Source organism: Pogoniulus pusillus, chromosome Z (genome assembly GCF_015220805.1).
Source record: "Pogoniulus pusillus isolate bPogPus1 chromosome Z, bPogPus1.pri, whole genome shotgun sequence".
NCBI classification, from domain to species: Eukaryota; Metazoa; Chordata; class Aves; order Piciformes; family Lybiidae; genus Pogoniulus; species Pogoniulus pusillus.
In genome coordinates, this window is record NC_087309.1 from 6657684 (window position 1) to 6683972 (window position 26289).

The 26289-nt window shown below is 45.6% G+C and overlaps 2 protein-coding genes across 4 annotated transcripts in view; one reads left to right on the forward strand and one right to left on the reverse strand.

Moving 5' to 3' along the window:
- C7 (complement C7) overlaps positions 1-4034 on the reverse strand; it is a 35625-nt gene extending 31591 nt beyond the window's left edge. Inside the window, exons 1-5 of the mRNA XM_064176562.1 lie at positions 3937-4034; positions 3582-3637; positions 2739-2814; positions 1662-1803; positions 714-855 (exon numbers count right to left, since the gene is read on the reverse strand). Of these exons, the coding sequence (XP_064032632.1) occupies positions 714-855; positions 1662-1803; positions 2739-2814; positions 3582-3637; positions 3937-3942 (422 nt within the window). The 5' untranslated portion in view covers positions 3943-4034. The remainder of the gene's footprint in view (positions 1-713; positions 856-1661; positions 1804-2738; positions 2815-3581; positions 3638-3936) is intronic.
- The window catches only part of RPL37 (ribosomal protein L37), a 472830-nt gene that overhangs the window by 443410 nt on the left and 3131 nt on the right, over positions 1-26289 (forward strand). The gene's annotated exons all lie outside the window — the stretch shown is intronic.

Consider the following 26289-nt stretch of genomic DNA (forward strand, 5'->3'; position numbering starts at 1 on the left):
GAACTGTTTGCCAGTTATTAACAAGTTACTGTTGATATTAATCCTAGAATGTTTTCATAACTGTGTAGGATCCTTTTAATATTAAATATAGTGGTTGGGTGTGGTGAGAGTTCAGAATATAGATGTTAATAAACACATATTTTTATAGAACATTATCTCACACCAATTAATTTCTCCCCTCCACCACAATCGGTGTAGGCAGCAGAATACCCCTCTGCGACAATGGTGAAATCACCTTCCCTGACTGCTGTACACACTTCTTTTGATGCATCTCACAGTGCAAGTGGCCTTCTGGGCTGCAAGTGCACATTGCTGGCTTACATCCAGTTTCTCATCCACCAATAACCCCAAGCCATTTTTTGCAGGGCAGCTCTCACTCTCATCACCCCCAGACTGTATTGTTACCAGCAACTGCCCCAACCTAGGCACAAGACCTTGCACTTGGCCTTATTGAACCTCACAAGGTTCTTCTGTGATCACTTCTCTATCCTCAAAGATGTTTCTCCATGACAGCATACAAAAAGCATTACTCTGTGCTTGGGATCACAAAACCTGTACCACCTGGCTGTGCTGAGTCATTGCACTCAATACTTTCACATAAGGGACATTTTACCACAGCCCCAGGAAGATTGTACAGCCAGAGCCTGTAAATACAACCAAAAAATGTGAATGTGTTTGTCACTAATATTACTGAGCCTGGCACCGAATATTACCCTTTTCCCGTGAGTTCTGAGTTCGGAGGTGTCTTATCAATATCACACACAGTTATCCTCTCCTCACATTGATCTTCATCTGCACCATCTTCATCACAATCCTGATCACCATTGCATACAAGAGATCTGCTAATGCACTGACCTAAATAAGAGCAGAAACACAAAGGAGGAGTGTTTGTCCTTTCAAAAACAAATCACCCAAAATCAAAGTAGAAGTCCCATTTATCTACTACAGTAATTAGCTCGCTCACTCCTGTGATGAACCATCTGTGCCCGGGAGGGCTTGTGAAACAACTATAAATATATAGTATGAAGAAATATTGTATAGGACACTTAAGGCAACCACAGCTATTTAAGGGTTATGATGTGTTAATACAACAACTGATCTCTTGTTTAACCCTGAGCTTTCATCCTTTGACACTATCATTTCTGATTAACACTGATTACCTCTCTGGTAGCTCCAAAACCCGTTCACATAAACAGCTGCTGAGATGATGTGGGGATTTTGTGAAGGTCATGGAAGTTGCTTGGATACAAAGACTTTTTTAGTGAGTAATAGTTTCTGTGACCCAGGTGATTTATGAGATGTTTGTATAGAGCCTAGAACAGTTTTGAACAACCATGTCTAAGGCTTCATTCCTTAATTATCTTCTTGAAATGAGAAAAAAAAAAACACTTATTCTGGAGCAAGGTAGTAATGCAGAACGACTTAAAGAGGCTTCCAGGGCTACAGCACATTGTCTGCAAAGCTCTGCAATGCTGGAGGTGAAGTTAAAAAAATGTGAAGTTGAGGCTAGGGAAAAAAAAGCAGCACCCTCCTAAAACAGAGTTATCTGTAGGTCAAGGGTTCTGCAAAGCCACTGCCCATTTACTAAAGTTCAAAGGTAACAAAATCATCCTCTTAGCTTTATGACTGGAAAATGGTGAAAAAGAGATCTTGGATGGTACCTGAGGAGCATCTGAACCGATCCCCACAGCCATCCCCCGTCGGGCATCCTCTTGTGGGGACGCATGGTCTTGTTTCAAAGGCATCCCCAGAGCAGGGTCTCCCCCCATACTGGCCATAAACTGCTACTGTCCGTCTCCGAATCTGAATGCAAAGCAGGAACAGTTTACTATTGTCAAGCCAATGCTACCACTCTGCTACTGTGAGTAAATGAAACATTCACTTCCTTTTTTCTTCCTGAGACCAACTGCAGGCTATTATCACAAACTCCCAAGCTATTAGAAAGACAGCTAATTTCCTTGTAAGATCTGCAGACTAATGCATAAGCCTCACTGGTTTGATCAAAAATCTAAAAGGTTAATTGAAACCAAGACAAAGCTGCTGCCAGTTTTCAGTTTCATTTCACATTTTTAATAGGATCAATCCTGCCTGGTATGAATTTGCTAAAGTTCTTCAAAGTAAACAATGTCATTAAGGAAGATGATAAAAATCTAACATCAAATGGTCTATTTTTTGCTTCTGAAATAACAAATGAGTACTTCCTCGTGGCACATCTTTAGTTTTAACTAATCTCACCCCGACTGGTGCAACATCAAAGTAAATGAGAAAGAAGAGCAAAAGCAAAAGCAAATGTCTTGCACATCAATAGAGTTGCCTTGTGAAAATATCATCAACTTGTTTTCTTTGAGGATAACACTTTGCAACCAAGTTTTCTTCCCTTGAGATACAGCTCCACTAACGAAAAATCAGGGGAATTGGTACAAACTAGCATCAGCTGTAGGAGGAATATCTCAGTTTACCAAGTTCAGCTGATTTTAATTTTTTTTAAAGCAATCACCAAAATAAAAAGTGCAGAAATTATTTTACAACTTGAATATCATAACTTTGAAGTAGAAAAAGTTTGGGACAGACTGGAGGATTTCCCTTCTGAGTTCGTTGTCCTTCAGCCTTCTTTTTCCTCCAGGGCTTTTGTGTGACACTTACTCTGGGATTTTGAAGGTGGTGTGGCCCCTTGTTTACTGGGGGAAACACAAATGCTTATGAACTCATGAGTACAGAAAAGGTGTGTCTGTCTATACCTGGGTTTGAGTACAGCCATCACACTCAGACCACGGGCCGAAAGAATTCCAGTGGCAATGGACTGGAGAGGAAGGGCTGTTCCAGCAGTATTTTTATTTTTGCATTAAAAACAAAACAAACAGAGAGAGACAGAGAGAGAGAGGGGAAAAATAATCAGAGATGTCCATCCAAAGCATTTGTGCAGAGCTTTTCTAAACAGCAAAGCAGGCCTTCAATTACAGAAGTATGATTAGGCTTTCCTTCAAACCACTTGGATTTGCTTTTCTTGTGTAAGCATGAATACAAGGTCAGGCTTTCTTGTCACTGAAAAGGCAAAACTAGGTACGTTTGCCTAGCCTGAAGATCAGCAAGGACTTTTTGCAACCATAATACAAGCTTCAAAGACCAGCTTCACACCACAAAGCAGGGAGAGGTCAGACCACGTATGGAGATCGGCAGGGAGATGCCAGGGGACACGTGTGCTGTGGTGCACAGAAGAGCATCCTATGGCAGCTCCCGGAGACCCAGTTTGCCAAAGGGAGGTACTGAAGGTGTTATCTGTCTCGTGATCCAGGATGACGTGGGGTAAGTTGTGTGTTTCACAGATGTGCACGGATGCATTCACACTGTGCCCTTTTCCTGAAGCACAGCTGACTCCTCCTCACGGAGGTAAGGGACAGCACAATGCCTCACTCCTACCACCACCTATAGCAGCGATAATGCTGCCACCGAAAAGTATCTCCTCTCCCAGGAAACGTGTCTGAAGACCTCTTTAAGCCCTGCCCCATGCCACGTACCAGAAGCTCTCTCTCAAATTACACACGTTTAGCCTTCAGCGTGTAATTTACTAAAGACATATTCACCTGGAAAGAACGGAAAAGAAGCCTGAAACTTCCAGCAGCAGAAAAATCCCCAGAACCTGGAAAAAAAAAATACAAGGAGAAGCAAAAAGCAAACTTACATTGCTTTTCTACACTTTACATCAGCCTATGCAGCTGTTCTAGCTTCTCACAATCTTTCCACTAGTCAGCTAAGGAATAAAAGAGACTTGCCACACTCGGTTTCATGAGCTTTGTTCTGCAGGCTGCTAGTTTTCAGTTTTCTTCTTTCTTGCAATGCTGCCCAATTACATTTCCAGCTGTCTCCAAATAAATTAATATTTCATCACACTTCCCATGTTCACTTCATCAGTACAAATTAATTAAACAATTGTCTTACCTCCATGGTAGATGAAGTACTTAAATATCCTGCAATTACCAGGGAAAATGCACTTCTATTCAGCAGCAAAAGGAGTCAGTCAGTCTGTCTGCTCCTTTTTGTCTCTTCTCACTCTGTCTTGCTATTCTGATTTCCTTCCCCTAAAAAGGGCTGAATATTGCCAAAGAATTTTAATCTTAACCCATCTAGTTCTCTCCAGGGACTCTGGGAGCTGCTCAGTGTTTTCAAGACCTATAAATCAGGGCTTGGAAGTACTGACTGTGACTGGCACAAAGCTGTGAAGAGTGTTTACTGGAAGAACACTGTCCTTTTCCACATCTTTTCTCCCATAGTTTCTTTCCTCTGAGCAACACTTTTCAGAGATGCCAGTCCTGGTGTCACCTATACTACACTGCAGCTGAGTTTCCAGTTTCAATAGGAACGTTGCTAAGGTTTTACTTCGATGCTAACCATCAGGTTCCACTTCTGCAGTCACGCTGATTTTTGTGTACCACTTCTCACACTGAAAATCATCTCTTGGATCTGAATGCAAATTTTGGCCACTTCTGTCGTGGACCTACCTTTTGAAGATTTGCAAGATTTTACACAGTCCCTAATTTCAATGATATGTCAACAACTGGCCTTCTGTGCAGAAGGAAGAGCACCTCGATTTATCTTTCTTCACCTTGTCATCTTCTATTTTCTTCTTTCACTTCCTTTTCAGCCTTTACCCCTTCTTTGCCTGCATTTTCCTCTTCTTCTGTATTTTCCACTTCTTCTCTCACCACTTCTGCATTTTCCACTCCTTATTGTGCACTTCCCCCTTCTTCTTCATCTGCATTTCCCCCTTCTTACCTTTCTTCTGATGATACAAAACTGAGAGGGGTGCTCACACCCCATCAGGCTGTGCTGCCATCCAGTGATATCTGGACAGGTTGAGTGCTGGACAAAGGCTAAGCACATGAAATTCAATCAGGACAAGTGCAGGGTCCTGCACCTGGGAAGGAATAACAACAGATACCAGTATAGGTCGGGGCTTCCTTGCTGGGAAGCAGCTCCATAGAGAGGCTCTTGTGGATCTTGAGAGTCTCCCTCTCTGGACATAATCAAGAACCATTTGGATGTGTTCCAGTGTGATCTGCTCTAGGTGATCCTGCTCTGGCAGGGGGACTGGATGAGATGACCTTTCGAGGTCACTTCCAACCCCTGACATTCTATGATTCTTTTGACTCTTCACTTTCTGGAACTGAGTTTTATCGTAGCAGCTTTATATTCTTGCTAAATATTCCCACTGTCTATTCAGGCAACATGACTTAAACCAATGTTTGGGGGGGGGGGGGGGGGGGGGGGGGGGGGAAGGATAAAAGAGAAGGCATGCAAAGGGTTAGTCATAAGGCAAGGCATTTCCTGCCCTGCACCGAATGATAATTCTAGCACAAGAATGATTAATGCAATGCTTCAGTTGCTGGGCTAAGAATATCCTCCCTGATCTGAGAACAGTGTGAAATGGTATTGTCTGTATTCTGCTTCAGACTAAGGTCAGCCAGAATATAATTATATCAGCAATATTTCCCTGTAGACTTCCAGTCTTTCATAGGATTGATGCTAAGGTTATTCAATAGCTTACCAGGCTTTAAATACTCTTGTGTCTTCATTGCCCAAGTTCATTATGTGTTACAGCCCTAAAGACAGTCTGTGCTCTGTGACTGCCCTAAATGTCAAGGATCTAGTGACAACTGAGTGGAAAAATAATATCCTGTCATTATGGTTTTAAATTGTGAAACTGACTTGAAGTGAAGAGGTTTTTGGATGTATTTCTGTTTGCTAATGCCATCTCAGCCTTTTTATGTTAAAAAAAATAAAGAAAAGGACATTTTAATTGCCTGTTCTGCTTTTAATGCCTTTGTCATGTTTCAAGGATTAATGATAATGCCTTGGGATGTATCTCTATGAAATATGTCAAATAGCATTAACACTGTGCTAACTGTAATGCAAATGATTCTCTCTCAGGGGGCCTTAGAGAAGGATATTGCCTGGAATCAATATGCTGCAGAAGCTACACCAAACAAAGAAGGGCTGTGAGAGTTTGAGTCTGGGTGAGCTGGGTGGTAAGAGAAAAAGCCACATTATTATCATTCAAAACTGAGATAGATTTAGTAGTATATTGGTAATAAATATCAGACTGGCCTACACCACAGACATTTCAGCCTGTGTGTACACAAATGTCATGGCTGGACAAACAGATGCTGTCCTTTAAAATTAGGTTTGGATCTTAGGACACAAGACACAGTGAACAAATTTAGCAGCTTGAAACTTCCCCATATGGTGAGTTACTGTTCTGGGTCTTCTCGCATCTTTCCCTATTTTGACTTCAAATCCCAACCATGTGAGTGTTCTGCACCCCTGGTGCTGACTTCTGCACACTTTGGTCCTCTCTGTAAGCCAGTCTGATTTATCACAGTACAGTCACAGAAAATAAACCCAGAAAAACACCTTGGAACTTTTGTTTTGTGATGGTTTAATGAGGTAGTCTCCCAGGAAGGTCTGGTGGGTGACAGCCTATGGGAGAGGGTAAAAAAATGTACAGCTTTGGGAGAGAAAGAAGGAGGTGGGAAGTGAGAAAGGGCAGCAAGAGAGCTTTCTGATCACAGATGCAGCCAGCCAATGTGTCTGCTCAAGTGTCAGTGAAACGCTGCTTTCACAGGATCACAGGATGTCAAGGGCTGGAAGGGACCCAAAGAGATCATCCAGCCCAACCCCCATGCCAGAGCAGGACTATGCAATCTAGCTCAGGATACACAGGAACACATCCAGACAGGCCTTGAAAGTCTCCAGAGAAGGAGACTCTACAATGTCTGTGACTCTTACAGTAAAGAAGTTCCCCCTTGTGTTGAGGTGGAACCTCCTGTGCTGCAGCTTACATCCACTGCTCCTTGCCCTATCACTGCTTTGTACAAACTCTCCTGGTTGCTGCTCATCCTACCTATACTAGCAGACACAGACCACCCCACTGCTCACTGCTTGTCACAGGCTAAGTAGAACTTTTCCTAATGCTCTTCTTCAAAATCAGAGTGCTGGCTGGAGCAAGTGTTATGGGGCTTGAAGTCCAGATTGCCATGAGAGGCTTCCTGTTCCTGTTGCTACTGCTTTCAGGTTCTGGCTCTGGATGCTGGTTCTCCTCTGCTGGGGTGGCAGTGATATGGGTGGGAGCTGGGTAGCACTCTTGGGTTTCTTTTATGCTGGTTTTGAATTTTTTTCTGTATTTTGCTGTGCTTTTCTCTGCAAGTAGACTAAGGTAAGGTAATCACACATTGTATTATCAGCTAAGGTATTTGTGCGTTTATGTTATCTCATATACATTAAACTCTCACCTCACTCTATCTCAACCTGGAGTTTTTTATGTGTTACTTTTTGTGGTGGAGGGGCTGCAGCCCCAAAACAGAGGTCTCTCTATGCCTCTACATGCCTGAACGTGTTTTTCTGCCAGGACCCGTGGCAGTAAACAGGTTGTGTAACACACACACCCAGTCCATGTACCCCTGGGGTCTGCCCAGATAATCCCCTATTGGGAGGGTCCAGGCAAACAGCTACTGCCTGTTAAGGTAAAGGTTTGGCTTACTGCCAACCTGATTGGTCACTTTAGATGGCCAAAAGAGCCACGAATCCCGGCCCAGAATCTATAAAGAGGGGTGCAAAGGAGCACCATGTGTTCAGAGGTTCAGACTTAGCTGTTCAGACTTAGCTGTTCAGACTCAGCTCTCTGGTCCACATTGCAGCTCTGACCTGCTTGCAAGGCCTAGACATAGGATCTGGCCCTCACTTGCATACTCACTGAGGCTCAGCCCTCTTGCATTGATCTCGACTCGCAGTTATCCTGTCTGAGTACCTTTGGGAAGCAGAGCACATTCACGCCTGCACTTGATACATATGGGGAGCCAACAGCCCCCTAAGTCTAGAGCTATCTTGATGCATCTACGGAGCTCAGTCTCCCAGCAGCCAGGCACACATTGCATGCCCACTGCTGTAGCCTAAGGGAAAGCAGACCTTCCAGATTGTCTGCAAACCCACAAACACAGCCTGCTAGCTGTACAGAAGACCATGCCAGAAGCTGCACAGACAAATCCTTCTCCTGCACCTGGAATCCTGTCAGCTGATCATCCCTGGACACGCAGCATCCAGAAAACCAGCAGCATCGAGGCAAAGAGCACCTCACACCAGGAGAGAAGGTTAGAGAAAACCTGTTTACCCCAGAGCCTGGGAAGACTTATCATTCCCCTTGCAAAATGGGAAGATTCCAGCCTCACAAAGACCCGAACATTGGGCACAGGCTGTGACACAATCCCGGGAGGGTGATCAATAACTAAGGGCAACACATCTAAGTAAGCTTTGATTCTTTTGTAATATAAGTTCTCTCTGCCTTAGAGCAGACACAGCTTTCAGCCCCTGCTGGGCAGACAGTATAGTTGTTAAGCAGGCATTAAGCCTGAGGGAAATCTCTCTCTGTCTATAGTTGATGATAATTTCCAGTTAATAATCAAATCTCTGTAAATATATCATATCCTAATTGTTTTCATAATCTTGCACTAGAACTATTCAGTGATTGGGGGTGGCAACAGTTTGTAAATATTAATTTTAATAAATAATTTTATAAAAAATTAATAGCACCTCAAATTAATTTCTCACCTCCCCCTAATAAGGGAGGCATAGAGAAATCCGCCTCTGCAACACTTTTCTATCACTTTTGTTTTGGGGGAAACAGACAGGTTGACACATACTCAGGCATTAACCTATTACTCTACTTCACAGGACTCCCCTGGACAGGACAGTGTAATCCAAATTCACCATCCTGTCTAGTGGTCATTTGCCCAGACAGGTCTCATTTAAGCATTAATTGAAATTAATTGATTGCTAAGTCTCAGAACATTTTTTTCTGTGGAGATGACTGCAACCAAAGTACAGATGGTGAATATAACTGAGATTTTCAGTGGGTTCAGAGAGAGTTGGGAGCAGGCTTAGGTCCACCAAGTCCTTCTCAACCTGAAAATCCATGCACAGAGAGCTCAGAGGGATATGGGATTCTGCCAGCTGCAGACAGAAGCAGAGGTAGTGTCCACAACAGATGGACACAACAACCACATACAGAGATACAGGCTGGGGTCGGAGTGGCTGGAGAGCAGCCAGACAGAGAGGGATCTGGAGGTGCTGATTGATACCCGCCTGAACATGAGCCAGCAGTGTGCCCAGGTGGCCAAGAGAGCCAGTGGCATCCTGGCCTGCATCAGGAATGGTGTGGTCAGCAGGAGCAGGGAGGTCATTCTGCCCCTGTACTCTGCATTGGTTAGACCACACCTTGAGTCCTGTGTTCAGTTCTGGGCCCCCCCAGTTTAGGAAGGACATTGAGATGCTTGAGCGTGTCCAGAGAAGGGTGACGAGGCTGGGGAGAGGCCTTGAGCACAGCCCTACGAGGAGAGGCTGAGGGAGTTGGGATTGGTTAGCCTGGAGAAGAGGAGGCTCAGGGGTGACCTTATTGCTGTCTACAACTACCTGAGGGGAGGTTGTGGCCAGGAGGAGGTTGCTCTCTTCTCTCAGGTGGCCAGCACCAGAACAAGAGGACACAGCCTCAAGCTGCGCCAGGGGAAATTTAGGCTGGAGGTGAGGAGAAAGTTCTTCACTGAGAGAGTCATTGGACACTGGAATGGGCTGCCTGGGGAGGTGGTGGAGTCGCCGTCCCTGGAGCTGTTCAAGGCAGGATTGGACGTGGCACTTGGTGCCATGGTCTGGCCTTGAGCTCTGTGGTAAAGGGTTGGACTTGATGATCTGTGAGGTGTCTTCCAACCCTGATGATACTGTGGTACTGTGATACTGTGATAAACTCTCATATGCATGCCCAGCAACAGGGAGGCTCACACATAGAAAAAAAAATAGTTTCTGGAAGCAAAGTTCTTGCCTCATGGTTTGAGCAACTTAAAGCTAAAACAGAAAGAGCCACATGAAACAGGCTGAAGTGGAAGGGTTACTGCATTTGTGTTAACAGTGACATAAACCCATGCACATTGAATAGATGGGTACCAGAGGTTAAATCACATGGAGGATTGCAGAACCCACTCCAAGCAGTTGATTCTTAGACCCAGACAAGGTCAATTTTTCAGAAGTATGCAATCATTGAAGTGTTTTGTTGGGTTGGTTTTGGGCTTTTTTTTTGAGGGAGGGGGATGCGTTTCTTGGATTGGGCTTTGTTTTGGTTTGTTTTGTTGTGGCTTTTTTTTTCCTTTTGTATTGTGTAACTATGAATTTAATTAATTGAATCATAGAATGGAAGGGACCTCAAAAAATCACCTGGTCCAGCCCCTTTGCCAGAGCAGTATCACCTAGAGCAGATCACATACATTTTAATAAATTCATAAGTAGCTTTATCTGGCTGGCTGAGACAGCAATACCTTCAGCTGGTGACCCAGAGGGTCTCTTTTAGCCTGATGTCTCGGTGCTTTTCAAAATATCACCTCTGATTGTTCCTTGCAGACTGAAGAGAATGCCAAATGTCAGCCATTAGTAACCTTGCTCATACATCTATACTCTTGTTTCTTCCTGAACCAGCTGCGTATGCAAATGATATATTTTAGCATTATTACTGCAACTAGTTGGAAAGCTAAAATGCTTGAAGAAGCAAACTGTGAACAGAAGACTTCTGAACAGAAGAGAGGTTGTAGCCAGGTGGGGTTGGGCTCTTCTCTCAGGCAACCAGCAATAGAACAATTCAAGAAAGATGTTGAGGTGCTGGAGCATGTCCAGAGAAGGGCAACAAAGCTGGGGAGGGGCCTGGAACACAAACCCTATGAGGAGAGGCTGAGGGAGCTGGGGGTGTGCAGCTTGGAGAAGAGGAGGCTTGGGAGTGATCTTATTACTGTCTACAACTACCTGAAAGCACATTGTAGCCAGGTGGGGGGTGGTCTCTTCTCCCAGGCAACCAGCAATAGAACAAGGGGACACAGCCTCAAGTTGTGCCAGGGTGGGTATAGGCTGGATGTTAGGAGGAAGTTGCTGGCAGAGAGAGTGATTGGCATTGGAATGGGCTGCCCAGGGAGGTGGTGGAGTCACTGTCCCTGGAGGTCTTCAAGCAAAGACTGGATGAGGAACTTAGTGCCATGGTCTGGTTGACTGGATAGGGCTGGGAGCTAGGTTGGCCTGGATGATCTTGGAGGTCTCTTCCAACCTGGTTGATTCTATGATTTGAAGTTGTTGGGTGATAGGTTGGACTCAGTGATCTCAAAGGAGTTTTCCAAGCTGGTTAATTCTGTAATTCTGTGATATGTTTACATAGATAGACAGACGGAGAGATAAAGAGAGAGAGAGAGAAACAGACAGACAGACATGTTCTGGTGTTTCTTTCGATTGGTTGGGTTTTTTTAGTAGGTGCCCATATAAATGGGCCCATATTAATGATGTACTTTGTTACATTCAGTAATAAAACTCTCAGACAACTTCTGCTATGGTACCACGAAATTACTTACTGGTATATACCAGTTTTGATCAGTCTGGAGAAGGTTGATTTGGACTTGTTCTAAGCAGGAAATGCTTTTATCTGGTTGTTTTGAAAAAACCTGCATCTCTGGAGATGGCATTTGTTCTTAATTAGCCTGTAAACATATCCCTTTCTAAGCTTCTTTCATGGAAAGTCCATCATGAGAGTAATTAAAAGTATGGTGTTTCTAGTATTGGCAGAGGCTCTGTAGAACATGTAATAGCTAGGAAAAAGCATTCAGCAAACAGCAATATCCAGACCTTTATTGAGATGGTAAATGGCTTTGATGTTTTTATAAATGACTGCTAAAAAGAGATAAATACTTTTCATTCCAAGAAGATGCAAAATGTAAGGCTTGTGGTAGCAACAGACAAAGAAGATTCTCATATTCTCCTTTCCACAGTTTCATAGCAAGAGATGTACACCTTTCTGCCCATTTATTGCCTATTATCCTGGGTTAACACAACCTGCTCTTACAAGCAAGCCACACACGCACATCAAGGTGGGGAACTGTCCTGGTTTCACAGTCATCCCCCAAGCGGAGCCCTCCCCTGACACACAGACAGGAGGAGAAGTAATACAGAAAGAGATTCTGGGCTGAGACAAGGAGTTTAATGAGATGTGTAATTGCTGTAGCCTTTCACACAGAACAGCACAGCACAAAGCAGAAGCAGCAGCAGTCCCACGGAGCACGCCAGCAGCCAGCAGAGCATGAAAGACCAGCACCCCAAATGCAGAAACTAAAAGCAGCAATGGTAACAGGAAGCCTCTCATGTTCAATCTGAATTCCAAGCCGCATGACACTCTGCTCCAGCCAGCACTTTCATTTTCAAGCCGGCATGATGGCAGCATGGCATTGAGCATCATCATCAGATTCAACTGAACCCAGGATAACTATACACAGTGAATTCACAGGGCAGAGAAATACTGCCATGTGAAAAAAAAATGCATTGGCTATGAGAAGGGGATCTTGAGAAAAGCTGGTTAATGGTCTTGACTGAAGTCAACAGCAAACACTGCTGAATGATTGAGTCACTCAGCAGAAAATATCAACCATCAATACTGCTGCTTCAAGAGTTACAAAAAGTGTTCTGCTGTTAAAATACAGTAAGACAGAATAAGTAGACTTGGAGTCTACACCATTTTGTGAACTTCTTACACTGCAGCATTCCTTCAGGCATTTTTCACTCCTCAAGCAGCAACTTTTCAGGCTATGTCTCTTCCTAAAATATGTTCAAGCACAACTGAAAAAAAAAATCACAACAATTTCTGATTTACAGCAAATTGGTTAACAAGTACTAACTGACTTGATAAACCAAATCTAAACTGATAAGTTTTGTCATGTTCTCCACTGCTGATTTAAGCACCAGTGAAGCTGAGTTTTGTCTGCTCCCAAGGCAGCCTTTCAGAGATGGAAAGGTGCTAAGATGTAGCTCCAGTCATAATAAAGGGAGCTAATTAACTGAATATTTGTAGAAAACTTTCCTACATCTCTGCTGCTTTGGCAGGCAGGCCAGAAACAGCATCTCCCTGTGCCCTGGTGCCTGGTGCAGTCTTCCCCTCCAGAAGAATGGCTCTGCTACATTTGCTACTCACAGAATCATAGAATCAAGCAGGTTAGAAGGGACATCCAACATCATCCAGTCCAACCTAGCACCCAGCCCTAGCCAGCCAACTAGACCATGGCACTAAGTGCCTCATCCCATTTTAACTTGAACACCTCCAGGCACGGTGACTCCACCACCTCCCTGAGCAGCCCATTCCAATGCCAATCACTCTCTCTGGCAGGAACTTCCTCCTGACATCCAGCCTAGACCTGCCCCTGCACAACTTGAGACTGTGTCCCCTTATTCTGTTGCTGGTTGCCAGGCAGAAGACACCAACTCTCACCTGGCTACAGCCTCCCTTCAGGTAGTTGTAGACAGCAATGAGGTCACCCCTGAGCCTCCTCTTCTCCAGGCTGCACACCCCCAGCTCCATCAGCTTCTCCTCATAGGGTTTGTGCTCCAGGCCCCTCACCAGCTTTGTTGCCCTTCTCTGGACACATTCCAGCACCTCAACATCTCTCTTGAATTGAGGAGCCCAGAACTGGACACAGCACTCAAGGTGTGGCCTGACCAGTGCTGAGTACAGGGGCAGCATAACTTCCCTTGTCCTACTGGCCACACTGTTCCTGATGCAGGCCAGGATGCCATTGGCTCTCTTGGCCACTTGGGCACACTGCTGCCTCATCTTCAGCTTACTATCTACCAGTACCCCCAGGTCCCTTTCTTCCTGGCTGCTCTCAGTCTCTCTGTCCCCAGCCTGTAGCACTACTTGGGCATGTGGTGGCCAAAGTGTAGAACCCTGCACTTGGCCTTGTTAAATCTCATTCCCTTGGCCTCTGACAATGTAGGTCTCTAATGATGGTCTTGTGGCCACAGGGCTGTGACATCCACATTGCAAAGAGATAAGAAAAAGTTCAAAAGTACTTTTTTTTTTTTTTTTGTTTATTTATTTGGTTTGTTTGGGGGTTTTTTGTTTTGTTTTTTTTAATTGTTTGTTTGCTTGTTTTGTTTTGTTGTTGCTGTTGTTTCCTCTTTGCACCTAGTAATAAACCTGGGCAATATTTGGTTCTTTTTTCTTTTTAATTATATTTGTAATTAAATGAAATAGTGTCAAAGAGAAATCATGCATGGATATTAGGCATATTCCCTGATGGAACCAGCATGCCTTAGTTCCAGTAAACACAAAGCTGAAAATGCCTGATACAGTGAAAATGCATTCCAGAATAAACAGAACACTTGTGACTGCAGAGTTGACCTGACCCTTGTAAGCAAAGTATTTGTACTTAGGAAAGGTTCTTGGCTGATGAAAACAATAAAATGCAATGCTATTTTGATGAAGGAAGGTAAACTTATTCCACTCTGGGAGACAGGCTCTATCTTCAATAAATATAAAACTTGCATTTAATCACCTTACTCCACTGCAGAGACTATTTTATTTACAGCTTATGTGTCACATCTCAATATTAAAGGCAAACTCCAGAATTTCATGCAGAGTAAAGAGTGCTGTGCAAGTGACAGGCTTTTCTACTTTAAAGTGAGCATGTATTTTTATTTCTAGAGAAGGGACTGAGTGACCAGGGAAAGTAGGTCATTTCTAGTAGTCCCAGAGCAAAATAAATACAAAATCAGAGAACCTTAGAGGTTGGAAGAGGCCTCATAGATCATCAAGTCCAACCCTTTACCACAGAGCTCAAGGCTACACCATGGCACCAAGTGCCACGTCCAATCCTGCCTTGAACAGCCCCAGGGACGGCGACTCCACCACCTCCCCGGGCAGCCCATTCCGGTGTCCAATGACTCTCTCAGTGAAGAACTTTCTCCTCACCTCCAGCCTAAATCTCCCCTGGCGCAGCTTGAGGCTGTGTCCTCTCGTTCTGGTGCTGGCCACCTGAGAGAAGAGAGCAACCTCCCCCTGGCCACAACCACCCCTCAGGTAGTTGTAGACAGCAATAAGGTCACCCCTGAGCATCCTCTTCTCCAGGCTAACCAATCCCAGCTCCCTCAGCCTCTCCTCGCAGGGCTGTGCTCAAGGCCTCTCACCAGCCTCGTTGCCCTTCTCTGGACATGCTCAAGCATCTCAATGTCCCTCCTAAACTGGGGGGCCCAGAACTGAACACAGGACTCAAGGTGTGGTCTAAGCAGTGCAGATTACAGGGGCAGAATGACCTCCCTGCTCCTGCTGACCACACCATTCCTGATGCAGGCCAGGATGCCACTGGCTCTCTTGGCCATCTGGGTAGTTGTAGACAGCAATGAGGTCTGCCCTGAGCCTCCCCTCCTCCAGCCTGCACACCCTCAGCTCCCTCAGCATCACTTCATAGGGCTGTGTTTCAGGCCTCTCTGTGAACACTTTTGTATTTATTCATTCATTTGGATACTTCTAATTGCAACAGAGATGAGAAATCTGACAATGTGCTGTACCATTTACATGATGTACCAGTGCTGTTATCACTAACACGTGCCAAACCAGGGTGGGTTTGGTATGACTCAATCACCTGGTTACCTTTGGAGACAGAAAGTACCACAAAGCATGCACATGCATTTCTCCAGCTACCCAGAATTATTCCAGGATGAGAACAACACTGAGTCAAGTTTTAAGGCATAGCTGGTGAGAACTAAAATCATTCACATACTTCTACTAAAGATAAAATCATTCACATATGTGCTTGAATCATAGCTGAGTCAAGGGAATGTGATGGCAGAGATATACTAGGCAGGCATATAACTCCACATAAAAAGTGAGAAAACTGAGGGAGTAAGAGGGACAACTCTAACTTAAAATTTAATTCCTTTCCTTAGCTTCTGGAAAAGACTTTTAGTTCAAGATTTCTACTGGAAAGGGTCTCTTTCCTACCAGTTGAAATTACACTTCTTTTCCAAAGGGTACATTCATGCATCATTAATATCAGAACATATGGAAGTGTGAGAAGAATTGACATAGTAAATCTATGTTTAGATACTTTGCTTCCAAGTGAGCAAATTTCCGCTATAATGTCTAGGCTTGGATACAGGCTGTGCCTAGCTATGAAACAGAGATATTTTTGGTATTTTTTAAGTTAAAAAGAAAAGGGAAAGAAAGCATTGAGAAAACATTGCTAGTATTGCCAAGTGGGTAGCTGGAAAGCTGCTCGGCAGAAAGGGACTTGGGGTTGTTGACTGACAGCCGGCTGAAGATGAGCCAGCAGCGTGCTCAGGTGGCCAAGAAGACAAATAGCATCCTGATTTGTATCAAGACAGTGTGGTCATCAGGAGTAGAAAGGTGATTGTCTCACTGTACTCAGCACTGGTGAGGCCTCCCCTTAAGTACTGTGCTCAGTTTTGAGCATATGTATGAGAGAGGCATCAAGGTGCTGGAAAGAGACCAGAGAATAGCAATGAAGCTGGTGAAGTGTCTTGAGAGTTGGTCCTATGAGCAGTGGCTGAGAGAGATGGGATTCTTTAGTCTGAATAAAAAGAGGCTGAAGTGAGACCTTGTTCTCTGTAACCACTTGAAAGAAGGTTGGAAATTGGTTGGTGTTGGTCTCTTCTCACAAGTCACAGCTGATAGTACAAGAGGAAATGGTATCTAGTTATGCTGGGGGAGGTTCAGGTCAGACATTAGGAAAGATTTCTGTACTGAAAGGTTAAAAATTCTATACCATGGAACAAGCTGCCCATGGTTGAATTACCATTCTTGAATGCACTGAAAAGCCATCTATGTATGTCTTCAAGGATATGATGTAGTAGTGGCCCTGGTAGAGTCAGATAATAATTGGACTTGATGATCTTAAAGATCTTTTCCAAGCAGTGACTCTGATTCTGTCACTATATACACCTATGACTGGGCAACATTTTCTTTTGTTCTGTTCATTAATAAATCTTTTGGATTTAATATGTTTTTGAATGATTCTGAAAATGCAAATCAGTGACCTTCATCACTCTAGGAGGGGGTGGATGCTTAAAATTCAGGCCTGTCAGCTTGCAAGGCAAGCTTGTAAGACAGAGGCCATACCATTTATTTAGCCAACCACCACAATGGGAAAAGCAGACAAAATCTGAAGGCAGAAATCGTGAGAATCTGACCTTCTTTTTATTTTCTTCACAAGTACAAAATTGGTCAAATGAGTTTGTCTGAGAACATGACAACCAGGGAGATTAGAGGTTTATACTGAGAGGCCTCTTACAAAACCACAGCATCACAGAAGCATGCCTGGGAGAAACCTCAAAAGCTCATCCAGCAAATTTGCCTTTGCTTGACAAGATCTGCTACACCTAAGCCATTTCAGATAAGCATTTGCCCAGTCTTTTCTCCAAACCTCCAGAATCATCTAAAGCAAAACAAAAATTCAGTTCTTTGTAGTCTGTACCAGCACAAAAATTTTCCTAAAGACTGACAGAAATATTTTCTGCTGCAATGTAAAGGAAATGTGGTTAGGAGCACTGAGGATGAGATGGAAACTACAGTTTCAGACTATGGTGGCTCAAAGTGCATCTCCAGTGGAAATTTTATGTGTGCATACGTCTGTGCATGCATATGTGTGTGCATGAATAATGCAACAGGGGTTTAAGACAACAGTATCAAGTAAAGCAAGATTGGTGTAGGTTGTGTTTTGTAAAGAATAATACTAATAAGAGAAGAATATTTAGTTGTTATATAACTGTCAAGAAAAGAAAATGGCTTTCACCTGGTAAAGGAATCTGTAGCTCTCTCCTATGCACTCTACGCTCAGCCCAAACTGCAGCACAATCACCTCTGCAAGCCTGAGGGTAGTAAATAAAATCTCCTCTGAGACATATTGCTTTGGCATCACGATAGATTACAAAACTATATTCATCTAACTATAAGCATTATTTTAAAAGGGGGGAATTTAAAACCACGAATTATGCTGTTGCACTGTGTGGCAAGTGTCTCCCAGCAGGTATGCTGTCCCCGTTCTTCTAGATAGATGGAATAAAGAAGAGAGGTTCTAGTGAGGTTTCTCTTAAACTCTAGTATTGATTTCTATGTGCTATATGTAAGGTCATGTTTGGTGATAGTTTTAATGGAAGAGTCTCATTGCATAGAAGGAGTATGTAGTTGTGATAAAGAAGCTATTGCCTTCCATTTCAGGACTGTCTAGGGGAAGCAGAAGTGTCAAATACATTACAGACACATTGTATAAGCTTTGTTATATAAGCTTATAGTTTTCAGAACATTTTACATATGTGTGTGTGTGTGTATATATATATATATATACACTCTCATGTATCTATAATTTATGCTATATTGCAACAATTGGTTTCCTAAGTTAGTGGCACATGCTTAATTGTCTTCTACCCATTTTCACCTTAATCACGAAAAAAGCCTTTTGTACTTTACTCATTAGTCTTTTAGCAGCAGGCAGCAGCGTATTTTCTGCTGCTGGTGTGAAGTGTTCCTGCTCAGTGTCCATTGAGCTTCGGTTGGACTATGCTGGCACCTTGTGGTGGAATTCACGCAATGTTTTCAAACGGAAGGATGCTATACAGATGAAGTTAGGTGTCTTGTGACTGCTTGGCAACTGCCATTAGCTGTGTGGCACAGTCGACTTGCTAGAGGTAAGGGATGCCATCCAGAGGGACCTGGACAGGCTGCAGAGGTGGACTCAGGCCAATCTTATGACATTCAACAAGGCCAAGTGTAAGGTCCTGCACCTGGGTGGGTGCAACCCCAAGCACAATTTCAGGCTCGGTGGGGAATGGCTGAGAGGAGCCTTGAGGAAAAGGATCTGGGGGTCTGGGGTGATGAAAAGCTCAACATGAGCCTGCATTGTGAGTGCAGCCCAGACAGCAACCATGTGCTGGGCTGCAGCAAGAGCAGTGTGGGGCAAGGGAGGGGATTCTGCCCCTTGGCTCTGCTCTCCTGAGACCCCATCTGGAGTATTGTGTGCAATTCTGGAGCCTCCAACACAAGAAGGAGTGGAACTGTTGGAGTAAGTCCAGAGGAAGTCATGAAGGTGCTCAGACGGCTGCAGCAGCTCTGCTACAAGGACAGGCTGAGGGAGTTGGGGCTCTGTAGGCTGGAGAAGAAAAGGCTTCAAGGAAACCTTATAATGGCATTACAGTATCTGAAGGGGGCTACAGGAGGATTGGGGAGGGACTATTGATAAGGTCTTATAATGACAGGACAAGGAGTAATGGGTTTAAATTGGCAGAGGGGAGACTTAAATGATGTTAGGAAGAAGTTCTTTCCAGTGAGAGTGGTGAGACACTGGCACAGGTTGCCCAGGGAAGTTGTGGCTGCTCCCTCCCTGAAGGTGTTTGAGGCCAGGTTGGATAAGGCCTTGAGCAACCTGTTCTAGTGAGAGGTGCTCCTGCCTGTGGCAGGGAGTTGGAACTGGATGATCCTTGAGGTCTCTTCCAACCTAAGCTAATCTATGATTCTATGAATTTAGGTTGGTGCCATTCAGCAACTCCCTATACAGGAGCTTGTGCATTTTGAACACGTTTGACTTCACTGTGGGTGGTGAACTGGGTCCTCACCCACGACTTGCATAGGGGCTAAGAGCCTCTGGGATTGTGCTGGATCAGCCACAACTCTGACCAATCCCAGTGCACCTGAACACTAAAGATGCGGGATGATACCAAAAGGTTTTCTTTCCTAACAGCCCTGAAGACATGTAAATGAGCAAGATTATTTTTATCTTACAAAAGACAAGAATTATTCTTATAGCTGTGCATCCTTGCAGGCAGCCAAACCAACATACTTCCTTTGGAGGCTGTTGCCATGGCATCTGTCCAATGCTTAGCAGCATCTTCCAGAATTCTGAAATCTAACAAGGAAGAAAGAGAAAAGAGGCACTACTTAAAAGATGTGGAGAGGTTGCTGGGAGAAATATGACTCGAGTGTAGCCTGTAGAATGTATTAAAACTGTTCGAGTCAATCACTGTTTTGTTTTTGGGGTTGGTTTGGTTTGTATTTTGCTGTGGTTTTGATATGTTTCTTTATTTCTTTGTTTTCTGTATGCCATTTCATCCACAGGGCACTGAGTTTTGTCTTTTGGTTTTTAGACAAGGAAGACAAAATTTGCCATTGGAATGGACTGCCCAGGGAGGTGGTGGAGTCACTGTCCCTGGAGGTGCCCAAGAAAAGCCTGCATGATACACTTAGTGCCATGGTCTGGTTGATTGGACAGGGCTGGGTGCTAGGTTGGACTGGATGATCTTGGAGGTCTCTGCCAACCTGATTGATTCTATGACTCTACATTACAAAAATCTTTTCTTTAAGTCAGGGCAAAATTAACTTTACCTAACTCCAGCCATCTATGTACCTAGGCTAAGGTGTCTATCAAGGCTCCTGTTAGAACTAAAGGAAAGGGAAGGACTCCTCCCAAGGATGACTTTTACAGTCTACTTTAGACACTTTAAGAAGGGATGATTTGCCCTTTGGGACCATGTAACTTTTCTATTTAACCACAGTGAGACAATGGATGGGGTAAACATCTGGAATTTCAGGTAAGGTATGGAATCACAGTATCACAGTATCATTAGGGCTGGAAGAGACCTCACAGATCAGTTCTGGGCCTCCCAGTTTAGGAAGGACATTGAGATGCTTGAGTGTGTCCAGAGAAGGGCGACGAAGCTGGTGAGAGGCCTTGAGCACAGCCCTATGAGGAGAGGCTGAGGGAGCTGGGATTGGTTAGCCTGGAGAAGAGGATGCTCAGGGGTGACCTCATTGCTGTCTACATCTACCTGAGGGGTGGTTGTGGCCAGGAGGAGGTTGCTCTCTTCTCTCAGGTGGCCAGCACCAGAACGAGAGGACACAGCCTCAGGCTGCGCCAGGGGAGATTTAGGCTGGAGGTGAGGAGAAAGTTCTTCACTGAGAGAGTCATTGGACACTGGAATGGGCTGCCCGGGGAGGTGGTGGAGTCGCCGTCCCTGGAGCTGTTCAAGGCAGAGTTGGATGTGGCACTTGGTGCCATGGTGTAGCCTTGAGCTCTGTGGTAAAGGGTTGGACTTGATGATCTGTGAGGTCTCTTCCAAGCCTGATGAGAATCACTCAGGGTTGGAAGGGACCACAAGGATCATCTAGTTCCAACTCCCCTGCCACAGACAGGGACATCTCACGCTACATGAGGCTGTCTAGAGTCTCATCCAGCCTGGCCTTAAACACCTCCAAGGATGGGGCCTCAACTACCTCCCTAGGCAACCCATTCCAGGCTCTCACCATTCTCATGCTTCCTGACATCCAGTCTGAATCTACCCATTTCTAGCTTTGTTCCATTCCCCCCAGTCCTGTCACTACCTGACATTCTAAGTCCCTTCCCAGTTTTCTTGTAGGGCCTTCTTAAGATACTGGAAGGTCACAATAAGGCCACCTCAGAGCCTTCTCCTCTCCAAACTGAACAGCCCCATCTCTCTCAGTCTCTCCTCATAGCAGAGCAGCTCCAGCCCTCTGATCATCTTCATGGCCCTACTCTGGACACCTTACAGCACATAATGTAGTAGAGGAAACATTTGAGCTTAAAGATCATAAAGTGAGATATGAGCGGTTTATATAACACACTTCATGTCAGCATTTAGAAGAGAGTAGAATAGAATCAACCAGGCTACAAGAGACCTCCAAGATCATCCAGTCCAACTTAGCACCCAGCCATAGCCAGTCATCTTGACTATGGCACTAAGAGCCTCAGACAGGCTTTGCTTGAACACCTCCAGGGACGGTGACTCCACCACCTCCCTGGGCAGCCCATTCCAATGCCAATCACTCTCTCTGACAACAACTTCCTCCTAACATCCAGCCTAGACATCCCCTGGTACAGCTTGAGGCTGTGTCCCCTTGTTCTGTTTCTAGTTGCCTGGCAGAAGACACCAACCCCACCTGGCTACAATGTCCCTTCAGGTAGTTGTAGACAGCAATGAGGTCACCCCTGAGCCCCCTTTTCTCCAAGCTAAACAACCCCAGCTCCCTCAGCCTCTCCTCACAGGGTTTGTGTTCCAGGCCCCTCACCAGCTTTGTTGCCCTTCTCGGGACACCTTCCAGCACCTCAACATCTCTCTTGAATTGAGGAGCCCAGAACTGGACACAGCACTCAAGCTGTGGCCTGACCAGTGTTGAGTACAGGGGCAGAATAACCTCCCTTGTCCTACTGGCCACACTGCTTCTGATTCAGGCCAGGATGCCATTGGCTCTCTTGGCCACTTGGGCACACTGCTTGTTCAGGTAAAACAAATGCAAATAAAAACCTCTGTCTTAGGTGTTAACTTTGATGACAGAAACTGCCAACCAAAATGAATGAGTTGAGTGAACAGTCTAGGACACACCTTTGTGTGTCTGGAAACAAAGTGGCCAAAACCAGAGATCAGAGTCAGAAAAAGTTAGAGTTAGAAAAAGCCAGAAAAACTCAGAAACCTGAAATTCAGAAACCTGAAATTCAAACTTCAATACTATGCAATGCTATGAATACTATTGGCTTTTTATACCAATTACCAAACCAATGAATAATATAGAATCATAGAATCAACCAGGTTGGAAGAGACATCCAACCTATCACCCAGCCCTGTCCAGTCAACAGTAGTGTGCACTTGCAGCCCAGAGGGCAAACCACATCCTGGGCTGCATCAGGAAAAGTGTGGTCAGCAGGTCGAGGAAAGTGAATCTCCGCTCTGTTGAGACCCCACCTGGAGTGCTGCATCCAGTTCTGGAGCCTCCATTACAAGAAGGATGTGGACATGATGGAGTGTATCCAGAGAAGGGCTCAGAGGGCTGCAGCACCTCTGCTATGAGGACACACTGAAAGAGTTGGAGCTGTTCAGTCTGCAGAAGAGGAGGCTCCCAGGTGACCTTCTTGTGGCCTTCCAATATCTGAAGGGGGCCTACAGGAAGGCTGGGGAGGAAGTGACAGGACTAGGGGAAGGGAATGAAGCTGGAGATAGGTAGGTTCAGAGTGGATGTGAGGAGGAAGTTGTTGAGCATGAGAGTGGTGAGAGCCTGGAATTGGTAGCTCAGGGAGTTGGTAGAGATCCCATGCCTGGAGGTGTTTAAGGCCAGACTGGATGAGTCTGTGGCCAGCCTGGTCTAGTGTAGGGTGTCCCTGACCAGAGCAGTGGGTTTGGAACTAGATGATACTTGTATCACAGTATCACAGTATCACCAAGTTTAGAAGAGACCTCACAGATCATCAAGTCCAACCCTTTACCACAGAGCTCAAGGCTACACCATGGCACCAAGTGCCATGTCCAATCCTGCCTTGAACAGCTCCAGGGATGACGACTCCACCACCTCCCTGGGCAGCCCATTCCAGTGTCCAATGACTCTCTCAGGGAAGAACTTTCTCCTCACCTCCAGCCTAAATCTCCCCTGGCGCAGCCTGAGGCTGTGTCCTCTCGTTCTGGTGCTGGCCACCTGAGAGAAGAGAGCAACCTCCTCCTGGCCACAACCACCCCTCAGGTAGATGTAGACAGCAATGAGGTCACCCCTGAGCATCCTCTTCTCCAGGCTAACCAATCCCAGCTCCCTCAGCCTCTCCTCATAGGGCTGTGCTCAAGGCCTCTCACCAGCCTCATCACCCTTCTCTGGACACACTCAAGCATCTCAATGTCCTTCCTAAACTGGGGGGCCCAGAACTGAACACAGTACTCAAGGTGAGGTCTAAGCAGTGCAGAGTACAGGGGCAGAATGACCTCCCTGCTCCTGCTGACCACACCATTCCTGATGCAGGCCAGGATGCCACTGGCTCTCTTGGCCACCTGGGCACACTGCTGGCTCATGTTCAGGCGGGTATCAATCAGCACCCCCAGATCCCTCTCTGTTTGGCTGTTCTCCAGCCACTCCGACCCCAGCCTATATCTCTGCATGGGGTTGCTGTGGCCAAAGTGCAGCACCCTGCACTTGGAGCTACTGAACCCCCTCCCATTGGACTCTGCCCATCTGTCCAGGCGGTCAAGGTCCCGCTGCAGAGCCCTTCTGCCCTCCAATCCAGTCACATCTGCCCCCAGCTTAGTCTCATCTGCAAACTTGCTGATGACTGACTCCATGCCCTCATCCAGATCATCTATGAAGATGTTAAAGAGGATGGGGCCCAGCACTGATCCCTGAGGGACACCACTAGTGACAGCTGCCAGCTGGATGTGGCACCATTCACCCACTCTCTGGGTCCGGCCCTCCAGCCAGTTCCTAACCCAGCACAGAGTGTTGCCATCCAAGCCATGGGCTGACAGCTTAGCCAGCAGTTTGCTGTGGGGGACAGTGTCAAAGGCCTTGCTGAAGTCCAGACAGAGCACATCCACAGGCCTCCCCACATCCACCAAGCGGCTCACCTGATCATAGAAGGAGGTCAGGTTGGAGAGGCAGGATCTGCCTTTCCTAAACCCATGCTGGCTGGACCTGAGCCCTTTGCCATCCCTCAGGTGTGCTCTTATCACCCCCAAGATAACCTGCTCCATCAGTTTCCCTGGCACTGAGGTCAGGCTGACAGGTCTGTAGTTCCCAGGTTCCTCCATCCGACCCTTCTTGTGGATGGGGACCACGTTGGCAGTTTCCAGTCTCCTGGGACCTCTCCGGTGAGCCAGGACTGCTGGTCCCTTCCAACCCTGATTGATTCTATAATCCTAACTAGACCATGGCACTAAGTGCCTCATCCAGGTTTTTCTTGAATATCTCCAGGGATGGCAACTCCACCACCTCTGTCCCCTTGTTCTGTTGCTGGTTGCTTGGGAGAAGAGACTAACCCCTACCTGCTACAGCCTCTCTTCAGGTAGTTGTAGACTTTATCATTATTATTCTTTCACATCCTGTGATCTAAGGTATTTAGATTCTGCACTGAGCTTTCAGGAAAGTCTCAATTTCTCCTATTGGAACATTCTAATAAGCCTTAAGCTACCACACCTTTATATTACAGAACTTTATTTGTCCATGTGTTCGACATGGGAGAGTTTCTCACTGTTTGCTGGCCTGTGGCAGGCTGCATTTTTTAATAACTGTGTTTTTAGTCAGTAAATCAGAAGCAGAACAGTGAGATCTAACCTGCCAGATAAATTTGTACTTTTATCAAGAGCTGTTAGACAAGGTTATATAGTTCCACATCAAAGACAAATGAACTGGCCTTATTAATTTCTGACTTTGAGTGTCATGGCAAGGTGTTGAACTGATGGTAAGACAAATACAAATTCCTTCAGTTTCTACCTGCACATGTTATTTCCCCCAAGCTAGAATAGAATAGAATAGACCAGGTTGGACGATAACTCCAAGATCATCCAGTTCAACCTCGCACCCAGCCCTGGCCAATCAACCAGACCATGGCACTAAGTGCCTCGTCCAGGCTTTTCTTGAACATCTCCAGAGACAGTGACTCCACCACCTCCCTGGGCAGCCCATTCCAATGCCAATCACTCTCTCTGGCAGGAACTTCCTCGTAACATCCAGCCTATACTTCCCCTGGCACAACTTGAGACTGTGTCCCCTTGTTCTGTTGCTGGTTGCCTGGGAGAAGAGACCAACCCCACCTGGCTACAATCTCCCTTCAGGTAGCTGTAGACAGCAATGAGGTTACCCCTGAGCCTCCTCCAGGCAATTTTATCTTCTAAGACAAAATTGTCTCAGATTGTGGGTCTAATGAAAACATGTGGCAGGCAGGTATAGAATCATAGAATGGTTTAGGTTGGAAGTGACCTCAAAGTCATCCAGTTCCAAATCCCTCCCAGCCTCAGGCACGGACACCTTGAACAGGTTGCTCAAGGCCTCATGCAACCTGTCCTTGAACACCTCCAGGGAGGTTGTGGAGCACAGAATTACAGAACATGCGATTCTGTGATTTTGTGACCCACAGCCTCCCTGGGGAACCTGTGCCAGTGTCTCACCACCCTCACTGCAAAGAACCCTTCCCTGGCATCTAGTTTCAATCTCCCCTCTGCCAGTTTAAACCTCATCCTGTCATTACAAACCTTGCTAATAGGTCCTCTCCAGCCATCCCGTAAGTCCCCTTCAGATACTGGGAGGCCACTATAAGGTCTCCTGGAAGCTTTCTCTTCTCTAGGCTGCAGAGCTCCTAATCTCACAGCCTGTCCTCATAGCAGAGGTGCTGCAGCCCTCTGAGCACTATGGCATGTCAGGATTTAAACGGAGCACTTGAAGAAGACGTGGTCCCACACCAAAGGTGTGCACCGCGATGCTTTGGACTCCACATGGTATCTGGAGGACAGCAACAGGGGAAGGGGAGGAAGAAAGGGCAGGCCGGAACACATGGCAAGCAGAGAGTGCAGGAGGGGCTGCCGATCCTTTAAGGTAGCCCACTTTGAAGGTATGTTTTCGGCATCCAAGGATATGCTGTCCCTGGGCACTCAAGAAAAGCGCTCTCACTGAAGGCACAGGTA